Below are 22,856 nucleotides of genomic sequence, written 5' to 3'. Positions count from 1 at the left end.
AAGAGAAGCTAGAGAGGGTGTTTTTGCAGGAGTCGGGGTTTTTAGGGGGAAAAACGTGTGTGTGTGTGTGTGTGTGTGTGTGTGTGTGTGTGTGTGTGTGTGTGTGTCTGCTAGGGTGATTTGGTAAATCCTGATTGGACATATTAGCCAAAAAATGAATTTTGATTGTTGGACCTTGGCGTTTTGTCTCAGGAATGAGTCAGTGACCAAATAAGGGAATAGACCTCCAGGGCTAGCTTTAGGAACGTAATGGTCTTTAGCAAGAGAGAGGAAAAACGAGGTAAAAGAGCAAAACCTGTCTGCAGAGTTTGCTATGCTGGGGGAGGGGCCCAGCTCGCCACGCTTATGCCTGCTGGAGCCCCTTCAGCTTTAATATCAGTGTCTGATCAGCTGCTGTCTGTCTCCTCCTCCCAGGCACAAGCCTCCATGGCTGGGGTGGAGGAGCAGCTCCGAGGACAGCTGTCCCTCCCCTGGAGCGGCGTTTCTGAGGATACGGGCTCATCTTCTAATACCCCAGAGGAAACGGATGACGTTGACAATTCCAGCCTCAGTGTCCCCTCTTCTGTTATGGTGGTGTCATGTGCAAGGGTTTCCTCCCCTCCACCATCCATGGGAAATGGGACAGCACAGCCATCTACCAGTAGGAGGCAGGAGGCTGACTCCTCCTCCGAGGCTTGCGCAGGCCCACAGCCACCTCAGGAAGGTAAGCTTGGAAGGGTGAGGTGGTGCCCATGCAGAATTACTTCTGTGACCTTAACTTAGGCCACCCCTCCCCCCTTTTCCTGACTCAAGGTTTTCCTTAGTTATTCAGGCGTTCACTGCACAGCGGATACACAAAGAGGAAGTTCAGCTCACCAGCGACTTTGTTTCTGACTACTCAGTCACCTCCTATGCCTCTCACACCTCCATCTCTGTACTGCACTCTGGTCACAGGGACTGCCCATCTGCTAGGATAGCCTTGGGGCCTTCCTCAGCCTTGTCCACTCTTGCCTCATTACTTCCTCTTCCAGGATCCAGAGAGAGTGATATTTACTTATTTTTAAAGTTTAAAATCTTATTTTATGTGTGTGGGTGTTCTGTCTCTATGTATATCTGTGCACTACATATGTACAGAATCCAAGGAGGCAAGATATCCAGGAACCAGAGCTGCAGATGATCATGAGCTACCACGTGGGTGCTGGGAATCGAACCTGCGCTCTTTGGAAGAGCAAGCGGCAAGTGTTCTTAACCGATAAGCCATCCTCCCAGTCCCCAAGATTTTAATTTTTTGATGTATTTACATATGCATTTTTGTGGTGTTGGGGACTGGATATAGGCCTAATGGTATGTATATGTATACTTATATGTATAAATTTTGAGACAGTGTGTGTCTCATGTAGCCTAGAATAATATGGACCTTCCTATGTAGCTGAGGATGACCTTGAACTCCTGACCTCCCAAGTGCTGGGATTACAGGACTGGTAAGATGGCCAGCAGTTAAAGGTGCAGGCTTCCGAGCCTGACAACCTGACTATGATCCTAGTTTATCACATGGTAGAAGGAGAGGATCGATGCCCTGACCTCTACGAACATACCTTGTCATGCATGCACATGCCATGTAGGTACATGTGTGCATGCACACACGCACAGCAAAGGAAAAAAAGGGCTTGAGACCGGGTTTCACCTGGGCCATCTTGTGAACCCGCGTCTATTTATTTTGGGATTGCAGGGATGTGCTATTATGTCCTCCTAGAGTGGTTTATAAAAACACACTGTGTGGCACGTACCTGTTGGACTTGAAACCACTTCTCTGGGCCCAGTAGGACCTTGTGTGGTCCCTCTTGCCTGCCTCTTCATCCTTACCAATCACATCTAAAGACACCCTGCTCCGTCACTGGCACTTGGGTCCAAACATGCCAGGCTTCCGAGTGAAATAAAAGTTGAGGCCTTTTTAATGAAGTGTTACCAGACCTTATAAAGGTGACTCGTTGGTGGTCTAGGCTCTGACTGCTTCTTTGAGGAGAAGGAGAATTTAGAAGCTGTTATGATCTAAGGGACAGGCACTATATGTCATGCTATGTGACAGATCTCACATGGTCCAAGTCCGCCAGAGCAGCTACTCAGGGGTGCTCTGGTCCTGTCTCTCAGATTGCTTCAACTGGGCCTGCACATTTCTTCCCTCAGATGGTCCCACGGCCTAGACATCAGGGAAACAGCCATCCATCCCAGAACTTGGCCAGCATCCCTGTTCTCTTAGGGTCCCCTATTATGACATTACCTCAATCCATAGGAAGTAGTCAAAAGAGCACACTGCCTGACTCCTGCCCCACCATCACCCCCTCCTAGTTCCATATTTTAATGAAACAAAAGAAGAGGGAGAAGAGGGACGTTAGCTCACAGGTGACTCCATCTGGTTCCTCCCAGGGACCTAGCAGCCAGGTGCTTCAGATATGGGCTGTGTATAAAAGGACGGCCCACCACTCCAGCTCTCTTTCTCTCTGTTCTCATGTGTTTCCAGACAGCCCCCCTCCTCTCTTTCTCTTTCTGTCCTTCTCTGTGGCCCATCCTCTCTCTGCCCTTATGGCTCTGCTCTGTCTGTCTGTCTGCCCATCTACATGTCCACTTGTCTGCCTCTATATCTTCTCTAGAACCCCACTCCTCTCCCTTCTCCCAAATAAATCCCCTTATACCAGATTTTTTGCTTGGTGTAATTTCTCAGGGGGATGCCTTGGCATGGACCCTCCAGGTACCCCTCACCATGTTATATTTCATAACAAAAACAGCTGTTATTATTGTTGATGGCCAAACTTATCCCTTATCTGTGGAGGAATATGGAAGCTTCTTTGTGGAAAGGGTGTAACCGTGTGGTGGGGGTTGGGGGAGTTGGGGTGTTATAGAGTCTGTGGGGGAGGGTGCAGACTTACCTGCAAAGGCAGAAGCCATGGCATGCTGCTTGTGTTTGGGCCTGTGTCACAAACTTGGCATGAGACTCTGATCAATCCTTGTTCAAGGAATTTTAATAGTGACACTTGCTGAAGCTACTCTTTTTCTGTTTTCTGTTGAACATCAGCTACAGAGACTTCATGGAAAATTGAGATCAATGAGGCCAAAAGGAAACTGATGGAGAACATCCTACTCTATAAAGAAGAGAAACTGGACAGCATTGAGCTTTTTGGACCCTGATGACCAGAGCACATCTGAAGACCCTTATTCTCAACTGGATAGACAAATGTCCAGTCAAGGAAGAGGTCTTTGACTGCCCAAGGTCGGTTGAGACCCATACAACCCAAATGTCAGCCTGAACAGAAGGAAACATTGTTTCATCAGAGTCAAGTTGCAGGGAGGGGGGCAGGGGGACCTCAACTTACACAGACACCAAACTCCAGGAAGTACTCCTCCTCTTTGAGACCGCTTAGTCAGAGGGCTATGAAGTGGAACATCTTGTACGTGACTCAAGGATTTGGGTGGTTTTGTGGTTCCAGAGAGCCCGTGTTGATTACCACCCTAAGAGATGCTTGCCCCAAAAGCTTTTATTCCTCCACAACGGACAAAGGGGTATAGCACCCATGGTGTTTCCCAGAGTTATCATCTGTCAGTCATATTTGCAGACAGCTTTCTACAAATTTCCACTTCTTAAAAGACCTTCAGCCAGTGTCTCAGCAATGCTTGACTCATCTCTCAAGTTCAGGACTACAGAGGCAAGACAGTTGGCAAAGGACTCCTTAGGCTTTCTCCTTCTTCAGTTGGAGATCTTGTAAGCCACTGGTATTTGGGAACTGCTTGCTTTTCACCTTCGCCCTCCTGTCACACCTACGTTTATTTTAATGAAGACTCCGAGGTTGTATGTTATTTATAGCTAGGTGAAGAAGCATGAGAAACCGTCTCATGTTTGATTCTGCTGCTAGTTAAGTCAGTCACTCAGTGGCGGTAACTCAGTATCCTTGTAAGATGACCCCTCTTCTATTCAGAGCTGTTCTATTCAGCTCTTGGGAGGTGAGGTGCAGTGGCTATAGAAGCACTTTGAAAATGTATCTGTTCTGTTTTATAAATTAAGTAAAAGGTATTTAGTTCATGTTTCTGCCCTGTAGAAAATGTTTATGAAGTGAATATATTTTTGAAAAGTTATGTTGCAAACCTTTTTGTAAAACAAACTATTTCTAATTCACTATTTAAAAATAATTCCACTATAGTGACAAAATAAAAATGTTTGTTATCTAGCAGATGTCTTATAATTACTTTTGTGTCTGGGTGAATTTGTATACTGAACGTGTTTGACTCAAGAACTCTTGCTTTTTTGCTTTTATTTCTGTATTTATTGTTTATACAATGTGTGTGTATCCATTTATGCTTGTGAATGAGGTGTGCACACAACCAGGTGCTTATGGAGCTCAGGAGATGATTTGGGTTTCCAATCCTTCCACAAGGTTATTTATTTATTTATTTTGCTGTTACACAAGGCTAGCTGGCCCGTCTGTCTGTTTGGAAGTGTTTAGATTGTATATACCCTTGCTGTACAGCCAGCTTTTATGTGGGCCTTGGTATTTGAACTTAAGACTTCATGGTTGTGGCAGTTGATTTAGGACATTGTCACTTTAGGGAGGGTTTTATCAGCAGTATCACCACTGCGGAGGGGTGAGGCACTTTGTATAACCCTTCAAGGATATTAAAGTTGCTTCCATTTTTTACTGTTACAAATAGTGATGGTTTCCAGGTGGTGGTGGCAGCACACCTGCTTCTAATCCCAGCACTTGGGAAGCAGAGGCAATCCGATTTCTATTTCCCAGCTTGGTCTGCAAAACTAGTTCCAGGACAGCCAAGGCTACACAGAGTCTGTCTTGAAAAAATCAAATCAAACCAAAACAACCATCCCTCCACCTACCCACCCCTCAAAAAAACCAAAAAGAAAATAAAAACCCCACAAATAGAGTTGGCTTCTGGGATGGTTAATCTTCACTGTCAACTTGGGTTAACAACCGCCTAGGAGCTAGATATGCTCTGGTTGTGACTATGAGGGAGTTTACAGAGAAGATTAACAGAGGACAGAAGACTCTGAGTAAGGGAGGTGCATATTCCATGGGCTGGGCTCCTGCATTGAATAATTAAAAAAAAAAAAAAGAAAAAAAGCCAGCTGCGTTTGGAGAGCCTTTGTTCTTGTCACCACAGCCGCCAGCCCATGAGCTCTCTGAGAATGATGGGTTTACTCTTAAGTAGTGTGACATACTCTTCCCCTTTACTTTTTTGGTTGTGGGTGGGGCGTTTTATGTACCACAAGCTGGCCTGGAATTCCTGATCCTCCCCTCCGATACCTTCGGAGGGCTGGGATAACAAACAGGCTTGTGTGACACCTGGTTTATTTGGTGATAAGGATCAGAAACTTGCTTCTCCTCTAAGTGCTCTAAGTGCTGCAATCATTACCTTTTCTGAGGTTGGTGTGGGAAGGTTTGAAACAGGGTCTCAAGTAGTTTGGAGGTGACCTTAAACTCTGGATCCTCTGGCCTATGCCTGCCTAGATGTGGGATTACAAGTTGGTATTACTTTTTAAATTGACCTGTAAGCAAGCTATTTTATTTATTTATTTTTTGGTTCTTTTTTTCCGGAGCTGGGGACTGAACCCAGGGCCTTGCGCTTCCTAGGCAAGCGCTCTATCACTGAGCTAAATCCCCAACCCCGGTATTACTTTTTATTTCTAGAAGTGGTCTCACTCGGAAGCCTAGGTTGATCTGGAACTCAAGCTATTCCAAATTGGCTTCCAACTCATAGCAGTTCCCCAGCCTCAGCTACTCAAATGGAATTATAGATGTGAGCCACCATGGCTGCTTCATGCTCCTCCCTGATCCCCAAACCCCATTAACATTTTTTTTCCGTTGTAGGCAGGGTCTAAAATGTCTAGGCTGGACAATTCTTCTGCCTCTTCTTCCTGAGCAGTTGGTTTTACAGGTCTATCCAGCAGGACTGGTTCTGGGGGGGAGTGTGTGTGTGTGATGGCTCGTGCCTTCTAACCCCAATTTCGTCACTTTCTGGGTGTGTCACTTGGTTTTTTACAGAACCAGTTTCCTGCATTGTAAAAAAAAAAAAAAAAAAAAAGGTGACAAGGCCTGGCACGCGCGTCCTGTACCAAGGGCCCACCCAATGGCCCCGCAGCAGTGTTTTCGGCTCCCCGGCGTCCCCAGCAGGCCCCTCGCGCTGCTCTAGGGCCACGTGAGAAGCGCCGCCCCACATCGCTCCTAACCAACCAGTGCGCTTCGTGAGGCGTAGGGGCACGCCCCAGAACGTTGGACCAACAGGCGCGCTCCGTCTTGTCCTGAGTTACGCCCCTCTCCCGTTGGAGCAATAGGCGCTGTCCCTGGCTCTGGCTCCGCCCCTGCCGCACGCCGGCCGCCGGCCCCAAGGCTGGTTCAGCGGAGCTTACGCTGAGGCTGCGGAGTAGGCGGCGGGGCGAGGCCTTGGGTGAGGGCGCGGTGAGGCGCTGGGCCGGGTCAGCTGGACTAGCTGAGGTGACTTCCGGCGCGCGGCTCCGGAGGCCAGTGGCTCACTCAGGCCCGGGGCGGGACGGGGCGGCGGGAGCCGAGCGGCCACCCCGCCCGCGGCCCGCCCTTGGCGTCCGGGGCCTGCGGGCGCGTGCAGCCCAAAGGGCGGCTTCGCACGCGCTCGGCCCCCCGCGAGGGGCTTCGGAAGGTTGGCCGCTGCTCCGGAAGCGCCTCCGCGTCTCGGGAGTGGCGCGGTGTTGACAGCTGCGCTCGCCGAATTCGACTGCGCGTCGTTCGGGTTCGGCGCTCGGCCCGTGGGCGCTTCTCCGAGCGCTGTGGCGTCCCTGAAGCCCGCAGCACTGGGATGGGCAGACGACAGGAACGGGAAAGGTCAGTGGGGCCGATCCTTGCCATTGCCCTAGCGGCTTCCTGGTGGTGCGAGGTGAGCAGCGGCGAAGGCTGCTGCCACAATCCTTGTCCCTCTGTTCCTGGCAGGTGCCCATGGCGTCGGAACGGCGCAAGGTCAAGTATCACTGGGGCAGCACGTCGGAAGGGTGTCCCAGCAAGCGCAGCCGCCCCCGGGAGCCCCGCAATGTGGCCCCCTCCAGCCGGCCAGGTCGCAGGTTTGCGTCGCGTCCTCGAGGGGCCAGCAGCCCCCAGCGTCTGAAAGTCCGGCGCGGGGACGATGTGGCCCGCGCGCCTCGGAGCTCAGCCCGTCGCCGCACCTCCTCTTCCTCTTCGTCGTCCTCTCTTTCTTCGGGCTCAGGTGCGGGTGGGGCCGCATCCCCTGGCTTCCTGACTGCGAGCCCTCGCAGATTACTTACGTCCAAAGGATCCTCTCTGCACCCTGCCCACTCCTCCCTAGAAGAAATGGCTTCTCTGCGGAAGGAAGCTTGTAGCGTGAAGGTACGTGGCAGCGACGTCTGGCAAACGGTGAAGTCCCTTGCACGTGGCTATGAGGGGTGTCGAGAAGAAATTTGGTGGGAGAATAAAAATGAGACCCTTTTTGCGTAGGGCCTGGGGGTGTGGGGGAGGGGCTCAGGGTTGGAGCTCAGTGTAGAGGGAGTTTTCAAACTTGGTGGCATTTGGAACTACTAGGAAAGCTTGACAATGGTCGTGGCCTGCCATCCCAGAGTGATTAAAGATGTCTTCTTGGAGGGATCTCTGCAACCTTCGGGTGATTGTAAATGAACAGCGGGACTGGAGGGTCACCACAATGGAATGTGGAATAATCCCCAAGAAAGAGGATGTAGATTTTGGTCAGTTTAAAGAAATTGCCTTTGGGGCTGGAGAGAAAGCATATACAGCTCTTGAAGGAGGACCCAAGTTCTGAGAGCCCAGGTCGTATGTATGGTTCATAATCATCAGTAATTCCAGCTCCCAGCAATCCCATTCCTTTGGCCTCCATGGGTTATTTACATGAGCATTTACCCACATACATATACTTAGTTAAAAGTAAAATTAAATTGGAACTACTCTGAATCGGCGCAGCTAAGGAATTCAACTCTTAGTGTGGCTTTTCACCAAAGTTGTGGATTCCTGCATGATGACATTCTCTTTGGGTGGTTTGGTTAATAGGGTTTTGGATTTTTGAGACATGGTCTCTCTGTACACCAAGCTGTCTTGAAACCCACAGATCCCTGCCTGGTTTAAAGGCATATGCCATCCCTAGCTAGGGTGGTTTTTTTAGTTTATTAATAGTTACCTTTGGAGATCAAGTCTAGTTCCCCAGTGGAAGCACCCAGTGGGGTTTGTAAGTTCTTGGAGCAGGTTGAGGAGTGCTTCTAAGAGTGGACCCATTTGGGTTGGGGATTTAGCTCAGTGGTAGAGCGCTTGCCTAGCAAGCACAAGGCCCTGGGTTCGGCCCCCAGCTCCAAAAAAAAAAAAAAAAAGAGTGGACCCATTTCAGGTTTTGAGTAGATTTACTGAGGCCTGCTTTGTGCCATGCAGTGTTCTAGGAGTGTGAGATTCTAAAGTAACTGTAAAACAAAGGTCCCTACTCCTTTACTGATAATACAATGTAGACTTTGGACCTCTGGTAGTCAGGCATTGTGTATGTAGAAAAATGTTTAGAGAAAGTCTTATTTTGGGGGAAGATAGGCTGCCCCTAGGGAAAGCAACAAAGGTAGTCTGTAAGGAGAGAGTTTAAAACCTTTCCTGATGGTTTCTTTTCTAGAAGGACTCATTTAGTCTAGGTTTGTATGTAGCCAAGAATGACCTTGAACTCCCAGTCCTCCAGTCTGGACCTCCAATGTTGGAGGTACAGGCCTGTGTCACTATGCTTGACTTTTTTGGTGGTTTCATAAATGAAGCTGTGTCTTGGCTGCTTAACTGGACTGCTCTTTGGCTAAGTGTTTTTCTTTTTCTAAGGTTTATTAATTTTCATTTCATGTACGTTGGTCTTTTGCCTGAATGTGTGAGGGTGTCAGGTTGCCTAGAACTGGAGTTACAACAGACAGTTGGGAGCTGCTGTTGATGCTGGGGATTGAACTTGGGTTCTCTGAAAGAGCCACATAGTGCTTATAACTGCTCTCTCCCAACCCCAAGTGTTTGTTTGCTTATCACATGCTCTGCAGCTGAGTTTCATCTTCAGCCCATGCCCCATGCTTTCTCAATAATAGACTTTATGGCCTGAGGTCTGGAGGGAAAGAGTTTTTCTAAGTTCACAGATAACGGCGAATCGCAAAGTGGTCTTTGGCAGAACAGTACTGACTGTAGCTCAGATGTAAGTCAGGTCATACAACTTAATCTTGTTACTAGTTCATCCACGTGGGTTTTGGACAGTACCACTGTTAGATGATGGCATTTTGACACAATGTCAGGGATAGGAACTTTCAGTCTCAGGCTCTGCTGCTGCTTGCCAGTTAATTGAGGGTATGGCCTCCAATCTGAGTCTAATCCTAGCCAGGTTCTGTCTTTCATGAAGGCCACTGTGGTCTCCTTTGATGGTTGCAATCAGTACTTGAGTCTTATTGTATGCCCAACATTCTTTTGGGTCACAGAGTCAGGCACTGTGTGATGAGAGGACTGGGGAGATGGCCCCATGACCTCAGGAAGTATAGGCCTCCTTCCTTGTGCCCTTGTTGTCTTAAGTCTCAGGTGTGTGCTGGCACAGCTGAGGAGCATTGATGAAAACATTTTCCCAGGGCCTTCTCAGGTTGCTTACTCTTTGTCCTCCCCAGCTCTGCCTTCTTTGACTTCAACAGGTGCACACTTGGCTTTGTGTGCTCCAAGTTTTTAGCTCAGAACTCTCAGTGACAGGGCACAGAATGTTCAAAAGGAAGATGTTTGAACATTTCTCTTATTTACTCCCTGCTAGGATGGCTTGGGACCTCAATGAGCTAGGCAAGTACTCAATTACTGAGTTATATCACCTGCTGCTAGTTAATAGACAGTCCTGATGTCTACCTCACTTTGTCCTTTTGTTATTTCTTAAGTCTGAAGTTGACTCTTGTTTTTGTTTTGAGAGGTTCTTACAACTTAGTTTGGCCTTGAAATTCTGATTCTCTTGACTATACTGAGTTCTGGGAGGGGTATTCCTACCATGCTGGGAATGCTGCGACTACTGTTTCTTCCTCTTCTTTCTCTTCTTCCTCTTCTTCTTCCTCCTCCTCCTTCTCCTCTTCCTTCTCTTCATCTAGAGTTGTTTCTTTTTTTTTTTTTGTTCTTTTTTTTTTTCGGAGCTGGGGACCGAACCCAGGACCTTGTGCTTCCTAGGCAAGCGCTCTACCACTGAGCTAAATCCCCTACCCCGAGTTGTTTCTTTTTAAAAATAACAAAATAATGTTTATTGGGTTTGAAGAGATGACTGAGTGGTTAAGAGCACTGACTGCCCTTTTCAGAGAACACAAGTTCACTTCCCAGCACCCACATGGCAACTAATATCTGTCTGTAACTCCAGTTCCAGGGAGTCTGATTCCTTCTGGCTCTCTCCATGGAAGTAGTGCACAGACATACATACATCTTGGCATACAGAAGATAGAATGGGACTGGGGTGTTATCTGTGTTTCTGGAGGTGGGGAATGGGTATGAGAATGACTTGGTGCATGCCGAGGTTAGGAGAGTACCCTCCTAACAGCAAGGTGACAGTTTGGGGAAAGAGAAGATTTTCAGGAAGATTAGGCTATGGGGTTAGAAGAAGTTACTTAGGAGTTGGGGACTTGGATTCCTTGGGCCAGTCCTACCTCTTGTCAGGGTCTTAGCTTTCCTGATTGTTGTGGAACTAGCTTACTTTCAGTGAGAAAACACTGAGCTTTATTTTGTCTAGTGTGAAGTGTGCAATCACTTCCCACTGCATCTATACTGTTACATCTCCATGCTCCCTGCCCACTCTGGCAAGAGGATGCCATGATGCATTTTAGCAGTGAATTTTAAATGACCGAAACCTTATTTATGAACTTTCCATGGTAGAGTGGAGAGAAACTCCTGTCTGGGATTGTCTTAACCTTGTCACACTCACTTTCATTTGTTTCCCTTGGGCAGATGGAACCACTAATGACTTGTCATTGACTAAGTGCTGCATATAGGAAATACTCTTGGTACAAACCTTTGAAAGTTTCTTTTAAATTTCAGGTTGATTCTAAAGATAGTTCTTTTCGCTCTACGAACTCTGAATTTTCAACAGAAGCTGAGGGTCAGAGTGATGCTATGGAGGAACCCAGCAAGTTCCAGAAAAGGAAGAAGGACAGGCTTCAAGACCAGGGCTCAAGAATGATCTACCTGAAGGCCATCCAGGGCATCCTGGGGAAGTCGATGCCTAAGAAGAAGGGAGAGGCTGCCACCACTCAGGGGAAGGCAGGCTTGGGAGAGTATTCTAACCAGGAAGGACCAATCAAGAAGGTGGAAGGACCAGCCAGGAGTAGGGAAGGACCCTTGGCCAGGAGTGTGGAAGGACCGACCAGGAGCCAGGAAGAACTGGTCAAGAGCATAGAAGAAGGACCAGTCGGAAAGGTTACAGTTACTGTTCCTCAGAAAGAGGAGTCACATACAAAGGTTAGGATGGAGAAGGAAGCGTCTACGCTAGACAGGAACAGCTTTTGTGACAGAAGAGTGATTGTAGATTCTGTGAAGAAAACTAGTGAGGAGCTGCTTGGTGACCGAAGGACAGTCATCGACAAACCCTCTCCAGCCCTAGAAATTTTTGATAACTCTGACTCTCATGAAGATGTTCAAAAGGTAAATGAGCACACGCCAGATTTTTTGTTTCTGTTTTTTGGGGTTTTGAATTTTCTTAATTACGTATATTTGTCATTTAGTCTTTCTAGTTTGATCCTAAGTGATACAGATACTATTCTTAGTGTCATCTCCCTTCTTGACCTCTGTTTTCCCACCATTAGGAGGATCAAATTCAGGGCCCTAGGAATTCTAGGTAAGAGCTTTAATTCTCCTCAGAGGATAGTAAGTAAAAGCAGTACTTTATTTAATGGACTCCAGGAAATTAGTGCCTCTTTTCTGCCATTCCTTTCAGTTATTAATAAGCTTCAGATCAGCTTTTTAAAAATTACCTTAAAAATTTATTAAATGTAGGATGTAGGTTTGCCTGTATTGAAAAAGACCATCATGATAGTGACTTAAAAAAATAGAATTTTGTCTTAAAAAGGATGGGTCCCATCTTCTTAAGGGATCTTAAGGGTCCCATCCCAACTTCAAGGATCTTGGTGCCTTCTGTCTTGATACTCTGCCCTGCTAAATACCATCTTATAGCCTGAGATGGGGATGCTGTTAGAATTGAGTTTGTTACTTAAGACATTGGCCAATAGAAAGCAGATGGGAGAATACACTTCTTTTCCCTTGAGAACTTGGTTCAAAAATGGTACATATCGAATCTTCTCACACTTATTTATAGAAGCCTCAGGAAACCCAGTAATATCATCTTCAAGGGAGTCTGAGAACTTCTTTCTTGAGCCCCCAGTGTTCAATCATCAGGTTCTACACTGATGGCTTTCATCTGAATCTGACTGCATTGCAAAAGCCTTTGAATTACTTAGGTTAAATTTAGACCCTCTGTATCCTCAGTGGAATTAAAGTCTGTGCATTCTGGAGGGGAGAGACCATTCTGGATGAGGGAGGGGTTACTCATAAGAGGGCTGACTTACTGCTTTTCTACTCTGCAGCACACAGACAGAGAGGTGGTGATGGAGTATCCCTCTTCAGGGAGTGACTGGTCGGATGTGGATGAGCTGGCCACTGTGAGGTTCTCCCAAGAGGAACCTGTCTCACTGAAGTACTCAGCAGTTCCAGAATCATCTTCCTTCCCAACTGACTATGTTATGTATCCTCCTCATTTGTATAGTAGCCCATGGTGTGACTATGCTAGCTATTGGACTAGCAGCCATAAGACACCTGGTTATCCATTGGTGGAATCCAACAGCCGTGACTCAGCACAGGCTGAGAAGAGCAGCCAGGATCGTCTGAGTGTTCACTCCTCCAAGTCCACAGTGAGTACCGAGAGCATCTCCAAAGGGTTGGAAATTTCCCATAAAAGTAGGTCCCAGAATTCCCACTCACTTCAGTTCTCCAGAAGCATAGAGGAGAAGGAGGTGAAGGGGAAGAGGGCATTCCAAGAGGAGACACCACTTCACCACACCAGAGAACACACATCTAGCTCTTTGCCAAGGAGCCACCGGGAGCTGAGCCTGGAAGAGGGCTTCATTGATACCCACTGTCATCTGGACATGCTCTACTCCAAGCTGTCTTTCAAGGGGACCTTTACAAAGTTCAGAAAGACTTATAGTAGCTCCTTCCCTAAAGAGTTTCAAGGCTGCATCTCTGACTTCTGTGATCCAAGGACACTGACTGATGGCCTATGGGAGGAACTCCTGAAAGAAGATCTGGTTTGGGGAGCCTTTGGCTGTCACCCTCATTTTGCACGATACTATAATGAGAGTCAAGAAAGAAAGCTTTTGCATGCTTTACGCCACCCCAAGGCTGTGGCATTTGGGGAGATGGGCCTGGACTACTCTCACAAGTGCACCACACCAGTTCGAGAGCAGCACCAGGTACTGGCTCTAATCCGCTTTCCTTAAGACATTTCCTTTAGTGGTTGAACTTTCCAGTAAGGGCTGTTATTTTGAAAGTTCTTTTTGTTTGAGGGACAGGGTTTCTCTGTGTAGCCCTGGCTGTCCTTGTTTTGTAAACCAGGCTGACCTTGAATTTGGAGATCTCCCTGCCTCTGCCTCTGGTGCTCGAGTTAAAGATACGCCCCCTGCTGTTTCTTTTTCTTTTTGGATTAACGATATGCTCCTTGCTTTTTCTTCTTTTTTTTTTAGTGTGTGGTTTTGCCACTATATCAAACAGGCTTTGAAATCGTGGTCCTTTTGCTTCTGCCTCCCTAGTGCTAGGATTATAAATAAACCCTTGCTACCATGCCCAATTTACAAACTCTACAGCCTTTTAGTGGATGGTTTTGTTGTTAGTTTCCTTTGGTTGGGGAAGTTGCATTGTTGAAGATTAAATCCAGGATCTTTGCAAATGTTAGGAATGTGCTCTGCCACAAAGACACACCCCATAGCATTTCATTTGTTTTTGTTTCCCTTTGTAAACCTAACTAACTTGCTGTGTAGACTAGGCTAGCTTGGAACTCAGAGAGCTCTGATCCTCCACTTCCCTAGTGATATAATTAAAGGCCTGTATCACCACATTTGACTCCATTAGCACTTTTACAAAAGTAAGATGGAGAAGGGACAGTTTGAAACTTTTTGTTTTCTTGTTTTTGTTTTTGTTTTTTTTTTTGAGTCCGGGTCTTTGTGTGGTTCTGACTATTCTGAAACTAGCTCTGTAGACCAAACTGGCCTTGAACTAAAGATTCATCTGCCTCTGCATCCCAAGTGCTGGAATTAAAGTCATGTGCCACTGTTACCTGGAGCATTTTGAGACTTTTTAAAAAAATTACATCTAGTCATATGTGTGTTCAGGTAAATGCACATGAGCCTTGGTGCTTGGAGATCAGAGGAGTTGTTTTTCTCTTTCCACTGTGTGGGTCATGGAATTGAACTCAGTTGCGAGGCATGGTGGCAAACGCCTTTATCCACTGATCCCTCTTCGTGGCCCTTATTGAAACAACTATTTTTAAAGATCCATTTTAATTTTAGTGGTGTCCATATGTAGATACATGTACATGCATGCAGGTGCTAGTGAAGGCCTGAAGAGGGTGTTAAAAGCCCATGGTGGAATTCCAGGTGTTTGTGAGCTTCTTCATGGTTTCTGGGAAATCAGTTTAGGTCCTCAGGAAGAACAGGAAATATACCTAACTATTGAGCAGTCTCTCCATCTGCCTGTTTTGAAACTACTTTTTTTTGTTTATTTTTTGAAACAGGGTTTCTTTGACCAGCCTTGGCTGTTGTAGAACTCACTACATAGACCAGGCTGGCCTTAGAACTCAGATTCTTCTGCCTCTGCCTCCCAAGCGCTGGGATTAGAGGTGTGCACCACTGCTGCCCAACACTTTTGAAGCTTTTTATGGCTAATGTCAGGGTAAAACATTTGCTTTCTATCTGAAAGCAGCAAACTTTTTTATTATTCTTTTTTTTTTTGTTTATTTGTTTGAGGTTAGGTGTCATGTAGCAATCTTGTTGACGATGGATGACCTTTAACTCTTGATCTTGTTGGTTATACCTCTCTAAGTATAGCACCATCTCACAGGTTGGATTTGGTTTTATAAAATGAAATATGCCTGTTACAGAATATTTTAAAAAGTACAAAAATGTACGAAGAATGGAATTCTCTTTCAATTTGAGATAATTATTAACTATCTTAACAGTTTCTTTTTCCTGAGTATTTTTTAATTTGGCATCGAAGAGTCCTTATAGCCTTTCAGTGGACTTCTCTGATGGACAGTAGGAGGCTGTGGCCCTCAACATTCATCCTTCCCTGGTTCCCAGGTGGTGTTCGTGGTAGAGCATGTATGTTGAGCTCCTAGAGCTAGGAGGCCTTTGAAATCTTAGATTGTGTATCTTAGATTGTGAATCCCACAGGTTACAGGCCTTAGGGCTGGAGTGTTGGGGTCCTGACTTGCAGAATTTGGCTTGCTGGTTTTCATCTGACTCTTTATATCTGGCTTTAGATGGTAATGTGTTAGCCATGTGATACATATAAAGTAACTACATCTGAACACATAGGGGAAAATAGAGGCTCAGGATAGTGAGACATAATGCTCTGCTTTTCCACTTGGGCCCTGTCTTACTGAGGATTTCTACTGTAGTAATAAACACAATAACCACAAGAAGTGTAGAGGAGGAACGGAAGCAGAGGCCTTGGAGGAATCCTGCTGACTGGCTTACTCCCATGGCTTATCCTGCTTTCTTACAGACCCTAGGACTACCAGTCTAGGAGTGGTGCTATCCACAGTGGTCTGGGCCTCCCCATCGCAACCATCTATCAAGGAAATCCCCCACAAGACAATATGGTGGGGGTATTTTCTCAATTAAGGTTCACTTTTTCCAAATGACCCTAGTTTGTGTCAAATTGACAGAACATTAACCAGGATAGTCCCAGTGGCACAGGTTAGGTGTGCCAAGGGAAGAGGAGCGGTTCAGGGAGCGCCTTACCAAAGTGTCACAGGTGTATAGCTGATGTCTACTGGATGCCTGCTTGTTGCCAGGAGTCCTGCTAAAAGGACATGGTAGTGCCTGTCTTAGTTAGGGTTTTATTGCTGTGAACAGACAATGTGTCCAAGGCAACTCCTGTAAGTACAACATTTAATTGGGGCTGGCTTACAGGTTCAGAGGTTTAGTCCATTATCATCAAGGTGGGAACATGGCAGCATCCAGGTTGGCATGATGTAGGCAGAGCTGAGAGTTCTACATCTTCATCTGAAGGCTGCTAGTAGAATACTGACTTCTAGGCAGCTAGGGTTAGGGTATTAAAACCCACACTACAGTGACACATCTACTCCAACAGAGGCACACCTCCTAACAGTGCCGTTCCTTGCCCCAAGCATACACAAACTATCACAGTATCCTTTTTAGATTATGAGAGGTTCAGATCATATATATCTAGGGTCCCAGAGTCACATTGCTCAAGCTGAACTTGACCAGTGGTTTTCCAGCTGTCACTTGGTTTGGTGAAATGAGACTCAAGATAAAAAAATGAGTAAGGAGTAGATTGCTGGTTGGATATGGGTAAATTGCATACCTTAGATGTTTCTGTCAACATGGAGGCTCTAAGCTGAAGAGAGGAGTAGCTGCTATATTTTTGACATGAATCTTAAGTTAGATACCTGGTAAACTGAATAGTGACCAGCAAGTAACCTGTTTGTGCTGGCTGAAAGTCTTACTTTGAGGAGAAGAAAAGCCCTGAGAAGGATCCTGTTTGGCATTAGTGGGAGGAGTCAGAACTGACAGTGAGCGCTTGAGCACTTAGCATGGGCCATGCTAGAGTTCTAGGTCTGTTCACAGAACATACAAGGGTTAAGTAGCCATAGGTATGGACTGTGAGACTTAGTTTTACCAGATACTTCCTGAAAGATTGAGAAAATGGGGGGGGGGGAGATGTAGAGTAGCTGTCATTGAGTCTTTTCTTGTTTTTAATCTGTGTGGTCATGAATTTAACTATTTAACTTCCAAGGATTAGACCCTAGATATTTCCTGAGTACATTGTACAGATTAACCATTAAAAGGATCAGAATACTTTGAAAAGCCCAGAAGAATGAAGTCTGTTCCCACTCACTTCCCTGAACTCCAGGTATTTGTGTTTGCCTGGAATTAATTATTGAGGTAATAATTATTGAGGTAGTATTAAGATACAAGTAAGACCTGGTTCCTTTAGGAGAGTCGGGTTAAGTCTTCAGTCACTGAAATGACTTGTTAACTGAGGACCAAGCATGAGGAGAATGCTCGGATAAATAACACAGGTGTATGACCTTTACTGTTTAACCCTGCATGCTAGAGAGTTTTACTGTTTTTGTTTTTATAATTTGGAAGTGTGTCGAGCTATTGTATATGTATATTGTATTGTATATGTATTGTAATGTTAGGCTTCTTTGTAAGTTGCAAGGGACAGTTGGTGGTTTGTTTTAAAATTACCTGCCAAAGAGTCAAGAAAATGTCTTGTGTCTAGGTAGTCCCACCTTCCTCATGCATGGCTAGAATCTAGGACTTTGGGCAGATGTTCTGCAACAATTTTAAGAAAACAAATAGAAGGTCAGGGAGATAGCTCAGCAAGTCAGATTTGCCATGCAAGCATAAGGACCTGAGTTTGGATTCTAGCACCCACATAAAAATTATTTGCTTTGTTTCTGGTCATTGTCCTGTGCTTATCACGGGTGCCAACCAGTGAGATGGCTCAGCAGGTAAAGGTACAGGCCACAAAGCCCAATGACCTAATTTTATCTTCTGGACCCACTAGGTGGAAAGAGAGACCCAACTCTTGAGAGTTATCTTCTCACCTTTCCTTACTCCCCCGAAATAAATAGTAATAATTTTTTAAAAAGTTAAAAGTGGGCTGGAGAGATGGTTCAGTGGTTAACAGAACCCATATGGCAGCTTACAACTATCTGGCTCCAGTTCCAGGGGATCCAACACTTTATACAGACATAACATACATGCAGGCAAAACACCGATGCACAATAAAAATAAATCATTACAAAAAAGTTAATGTTACATTAGAATTAATATTGGCTTCTGTCCCACTTTGAGAGGATTTGGCACATGGCTTTAGACTTGTAAATGTCATCCCTAAGTGGACTTACCAAAAGTGTGCTGTTACTGATGCTGAGGATATGAGCATGAGCTATGTTCCACAGCTGTAAACACTGCATACGGAACTGTCAATGAGACAGCTAGTTGAAAAAATTCTGGTGCTGTTTATTCTAAACCTGGCCATGGTAGAGGAGAAAGAGACTTAACTCTACTTGTTTACTTACATTACTAACTGGATTTTACCAGTTCTTCAGAGTGAAGTAGATCCCCACAGGATCTTACTTAGAAAGGGACATTCAGGAGCTGTGAACCCTAAGATCTAGGCATTTTGTTGGAGGGCTGTGTGAGTGTATAACTCTTGCATAGGGAAAGATCTAGAAGTCGGTTACCTCTTGAAAGCAGAGGTGAGGTGTTGAGACAGCACATTGGTATTATGCATTCTGGATCTCTGCCCTTGTACCACTGTACAACGTTTCTTGCCAGCTTTCAGAGAACCAAACCTCAGGATGCCAGAGCAGGGGTTACTGCTTTCTTGGTTGGTCAGATCTCCCCAGGGAACCAGTGAGGATTGCAGGTTGTTGAGCAGCACAAGGGCTTTGAGTCAGCAATGTAGGAAGGACTAGTAGAAGGTGGTCATGTTTATATTTCTATTGTACAGTTTAGAAGCAAAGAATTAGAGACAGCAGAAGTACCTGGACATAACAGACAGAAGAGTCACTAATCAGCTGCTGTCACTTTGTTTTCTCTCAGGTGTTTGAGAGGCAGTTGCAGTTGGCTGTGTCTCTGAAGAAGCCCTTGGTAATTCACTGCCGTGAAGCTGATGAAGATTTGTTGGACATCATGAAAAAATTTGTGCCCTCTGACTACAAGATCCATAGGTTAGAAGCTACAGTTTCAGTGGGCACATGGCACTCCTGAACTAGTTACAGATGAAACTCACGGAAAGCAGTCATGCAATTTGGGTGGTTTTTGAGGCGTTTTGCGATCTGAACCCTTATTACATTTTAAAAGTAACTTGAAATTTTTTTCTTTAAATTTTTACATATGAGTACTTTATTTACATCATTTCTACCTCTTCCCCCTGTAATACATTAAAGAAAAAATTGTCAGTTTTGAGATACGGGTCTTGAAAGCCTAGGTTAGCCTGGAACTCATAGATGTCATCTATTGCTTCAACCTCCAGAATACTGAGATTACAAGGTGTGCCAGCACACTTTACTTCCTATTATGTGCAAAGTATCTTTTTAAAAGAATTAAACATTAAGTAGAACCACATGAAACATTTTGTACTTGACTCTGCTTATACAGCAGTAATTTTTTATAGTTTAAATTAATACCCTTTAATTACAAATGAGCTAGAAGGGGCTTCTTGGTCTCAGATGTGAGAGAGGCTGTTGTAGGGTCCAGTAGCTCCACATACAGAGAACCTTCCAAGGTTTTTAAAAAGATACCTCTTGTACTTCTTTTCCTTACTCGAATTTGAAAGCTCTTTTTGTGTTTTGTGATAGGGTCTCATGTTAGCCCAGGCCAGACTTTAGATATATAGCCGAGGATTATTTTGAATTCCTGAGCCTCCTGTCTCCCCTCTGGTGGGATTACAGGTATGCACCACCATACCTGATTGAGAACTCCATTTACCCAGTTAGGATTAAAGGTCCAGGTTGTTTTACCTCAGTGGCAACCACAGTCTTAGTCTAGAAAACTTCCTTGCATTTCTACACTACATGTGCCAGGCATGCCACCCTCTCTGGGGATGCTGCTGGGGAGCTGTCAAAGATGGACAAAGACTACTGGGGGTAGAGTATACGGAGTGTGAGACAGGGGTGGACATAGATACAGTGGGAGCCTAGGTAGGGTCCTTTAGCCTGGCTAGAAATGATCAGGGGTTGATCACCTGAGTGAGTGCTTTAGCTGGGCAGAAGGGAGGAACAGAATTCAGGGAGGCTGGGACCAAATCTAGGTCTTGTTGGATGGCAGAGGGGAGTGGGCTTTCATCCACTGTGCTGCCACCCACTGGGTACTGAAGCAGTGTCTGAGGTGCAGTGGAGAAATGGTTGGGTTTTCAGGGCTTTTTAACAGTGGCTATCTTTAAAGAGACAGCTGGACCAAAGCTAAGAGAGAAGACTAACTCTTGATGGAGAGTTGTAGCTGCAGGAAGCCCTGAGTTGCAGATGAATTGGCAGTATTTTTTGCTTAAGAACATGAACTGCTGTCACATTTAAGGAGAAAATTCTTAATCCTAGCTCTTGAAAAGCAGAGGCAGGTGGATCTCTGAGTTTGAGTGAGTTCCAGGGCAGCCAGGGTTATTGTAAAGAGACCCTATCTCAAACAAACAAATTTCACCTGTGACCTACTTGCCATTATTTTCATGGCCATTTCTTTTTAGTGCATCTGACAACAGAGGCATGATTTTTCCATTCTGTAGTTGTGACCTGGGGAGGGCTGGTCTTTATTTTTTCTGTCTCCTCTCCCATACTACTCCAGCCTGTGCCATGGCTGTAGCTGTTCAGATGGCTGCCAAGATTGTGGGGTAAAGATAGGACTAGTAGTGTGCTCAGTATCTGAACCTCATGCTAGCTTAGTCTTGCTGTGTTTGGTCTGGCTTTTTTCTTAGCTTGCTCTGGAGTCTGCTTGGGTGCAAATTTTTCTTTTCCAGGATCCGATAATGGGGGCTGCAGGCCTGGAGGCAGCTAGGGGCTGCTGCTGAGGCCTGGGAGTAAGCCCTGAACTGTACTCTCCCACAGGCACTGCTTCACTGGCAGCTACTCAGTCATCGAGCCCTTGTTGAAGTACTTCCCTAACATGTCGGTGGGCTTCACAGCAGTGGTGACCTACTCTTCTGCCTGGAAGGCTCGGGATGCCATCAGACAGATCCCGTTGGAGAGGATCATTGTGGAAACAGATGCACCCTACTTTCTCCCTCGCCAGGTAGGACTGTCTTCAGACCGACCTGAGTCACTGAGGCCAGTGGTGTGGAGGTCCCAGTGTCCTCCTGGTCCACCTTGTGCAATATAGGTGTCTCCCTGTTGTTACTCTGTAGAACCAAAAGTCCTGGGGGCTGAGAAGCTGAAGGGTAACCACTCTCTTCCAGGCAGTGGAAAGCCCTACCCTGTAGAGGGTAGTCCATGGAAGCGTGGGACCCTGCTCACCCAGAGCCCCCCATGACTAGGACTCTCCCTGCACCTGCAGGTAAAGGGGTCTCTACAGGGCAGCCCCAAAGAGGTCCTTGCTGGGGATGGGATGGGGATGCTCTATGTGACAGACACATGCAGAAGGCACAGCGATGATGGAAATGCTTTGCTCTCTTCCAGGTGCCGAGAAGTCTTTGCCCGTATGCCCATCCAGGCTTGGCCTTGCACACAGTTCGAGAGATTGCCAGGGTCAAAGAGGAGTCACTTTCCCACACTCTGTCGATCCTCCGAGAGAACACCAGTCGCCTCTACAGTCTTTGAGCAGGAAACATGAGCAGGCACCTTCTGGCAAAGGTCATAAGAGCCACATGTTTCTTAGCAGTTAACAATGGGTGTCTTTTCTCTAGTGCAACTGGCATATTCAGTCTGCAGTGTGTAGCTGCATGTGGCCATGGAAAGTTATGAATACAGTTGAATAGAAGATCTTAAACTTCAAGATTTATGTATTTTGTAATTAGATTGCCTGCTTCTTACATATGAACTTTTAGATGACGGTGCTATATTACAGTGTTAAAGGTTGGACTCGCCTGGTAGAGAAAGTAACTAAAGGCCAGTGAAGATGGCTCAGTGGGGAAAGGCTTACTGTGCAAACCTGGTGAACTGAGTTTGATTCCTAGCACCTGAGTAAAGGTGGAAAGAGAACTTCAGAATTGCAGTATGCCTGCTGTAGCATGCATGTGTCCCCAAACATGCACAATCACAATAGTTTGTTTTGTTTTGTTTTTTGTTTTTTAAGAATGTAAGTTTAGGGTTGGTTATTAAGCCTGGTTTGTTGAGCTTGAACTTGGAACCTTCTTTTCTCTTTTAAACCCTCTAGGATGACCAGTGGCCTGGTAGTATAGGACGGGCTCCCATCTGTTTGTGTCCAAGGTGAAGGATGTGTTGGAGATCCTGTCAAAACTCAGCAAACCAGGATGTTACCTTGGAACCTCATCACAAGGCTTCACTTGCTGGTTGTTGGGCGGGCGGGTACTGTGGAATGGATTTGAGGTGAGGAGTCCTTTCGCCTGCTGGCTACAAGGCTCCAGGGTAATTGGTGAACAACAGAAAGAAAAACATGACACAGAGTACAATGAGATGGTACCAGTCTGGATCGCTGCCCTTTGGCCTGGGTTTCCCAGCAATCTGAATAAAGTCACCTCTTTATCTAAGCACATGTGGATATACAATCTGGTCCCTTCTTCCCTGTCATGAAAAGAACTTCCTGAGGGAGGTCTCCTAGGCATTTTCTGCAACCTTGGCTCAGGTGCCACTTACATGACTTTCATGGTTGTCACTGGTTCTATGTCTCTGAGGTGCCGGTCTTAATGATCTCATGGCTGTGTTATGGCGTGCCCTTTGAGAACTAAAGAGGCCTTCCTGAACCCCAGAGGAGGCAGGCTGTCCACCTTCAGTAAAGCCTCTGTGGCATGTAGCTAAGCATCTGGGGCCCTTTTTTGTATCTTTTTCCTAAAACACTGGGCCAGGAATATTTCCCTCGTCTCATACTTCTCAGTCTCCCTGTGTCCTCCACCCATGCTGCCACTCCCCAAAGCTCCCTTTGGTCATTTGTATTGTTAATGCTGAGCAAGTAGCCTAGAGGC

At 45.9% G+C, this 22,856-nt stretch overlaps 2 protein-coding genes across 3 annotated transcripts in view; both read left to right on the top strand.

Annotated features, from left to right (window-relative positions):
* Positions 1-4,214, top strand: part of Irak2 (interleukin 1 receptor associated kinase 2) — a 57,129-nt gene extending 52,915 nt beyond the window's left edge. The window contains exons 12-13 of the mRNA XM_032905912.1: positions 415-703; positions 3,050-4,214. Coding sequence (XP_032761803.1) covers positions 415-703; positions 3,050-3,162 — 402 coding nt within the window. The 3' untranslated portion in view covers positions 3,163-4,214. The remainder of the gene's footprint in view (positions 1-414; positions 704-3,049) is intronic.
* A 2,446-nt stretch (positions 4,215-6,660) lies between these two features.
* Tatdn2 (TatD DNase domain containing 2) lies at positions 6,661-22,429 on the top strand. Of its 2 annotated transcripts, none has more exons than XM_032905911.1 (8): positions 6,661-6,836; positions 6,942-7,352; positions 11,019-11,621; positions 12,560-13,444; positions 18,833-18,960; positions 20,827-21,010; positions 21,394-21,567; positions 22,091-22,429. In XM_032905911.1, exons 2-7 carry the CDS (start codon positions 6,948-6,950, stop codon positions 21,532-21,534), a joined length of 2,346 nt encoding a protein of 781 aa, XP_032761802.1. In that variant the 5' UTR covers positions 6,661-6,836; positions 6,942-6,947; the 3' UTR covers positions 21,535-21,567; positions 22,091-22,429. The 2 variants fall into 2 exon arrangements, 1 of the variants encoding a protein (XP_032761802.1); XR_004388275.1 differs by lacking the exon at positions 22,091-22,429 and adding an exon at positions 21,174-21,271 and having other exon boundaries at positions 6,725-6,836; positions 21,394-21,509.
* Positions 22,430-22,856: the final 427 nt, after the last annotated feature.

This window comes from Rattus rattus, chromosome 6, assembly GCF_011064425.1.
Source record: "Rattus rattus isolate New Zealand chromosome 6, Rrattus_CSIRO_v1, whole genome shotgun sequence".
In the NCBI taxonomy this organism is placed as follows: domain Eukaryota; kingdom Metazoa; phylum Chordata; class Mammalia; order Rodentia; family Muridae; genus Rattus; species Rattus rattus.
This window is presented reverse-complemented; position numbering and strand designations above follow the sequence as displayed.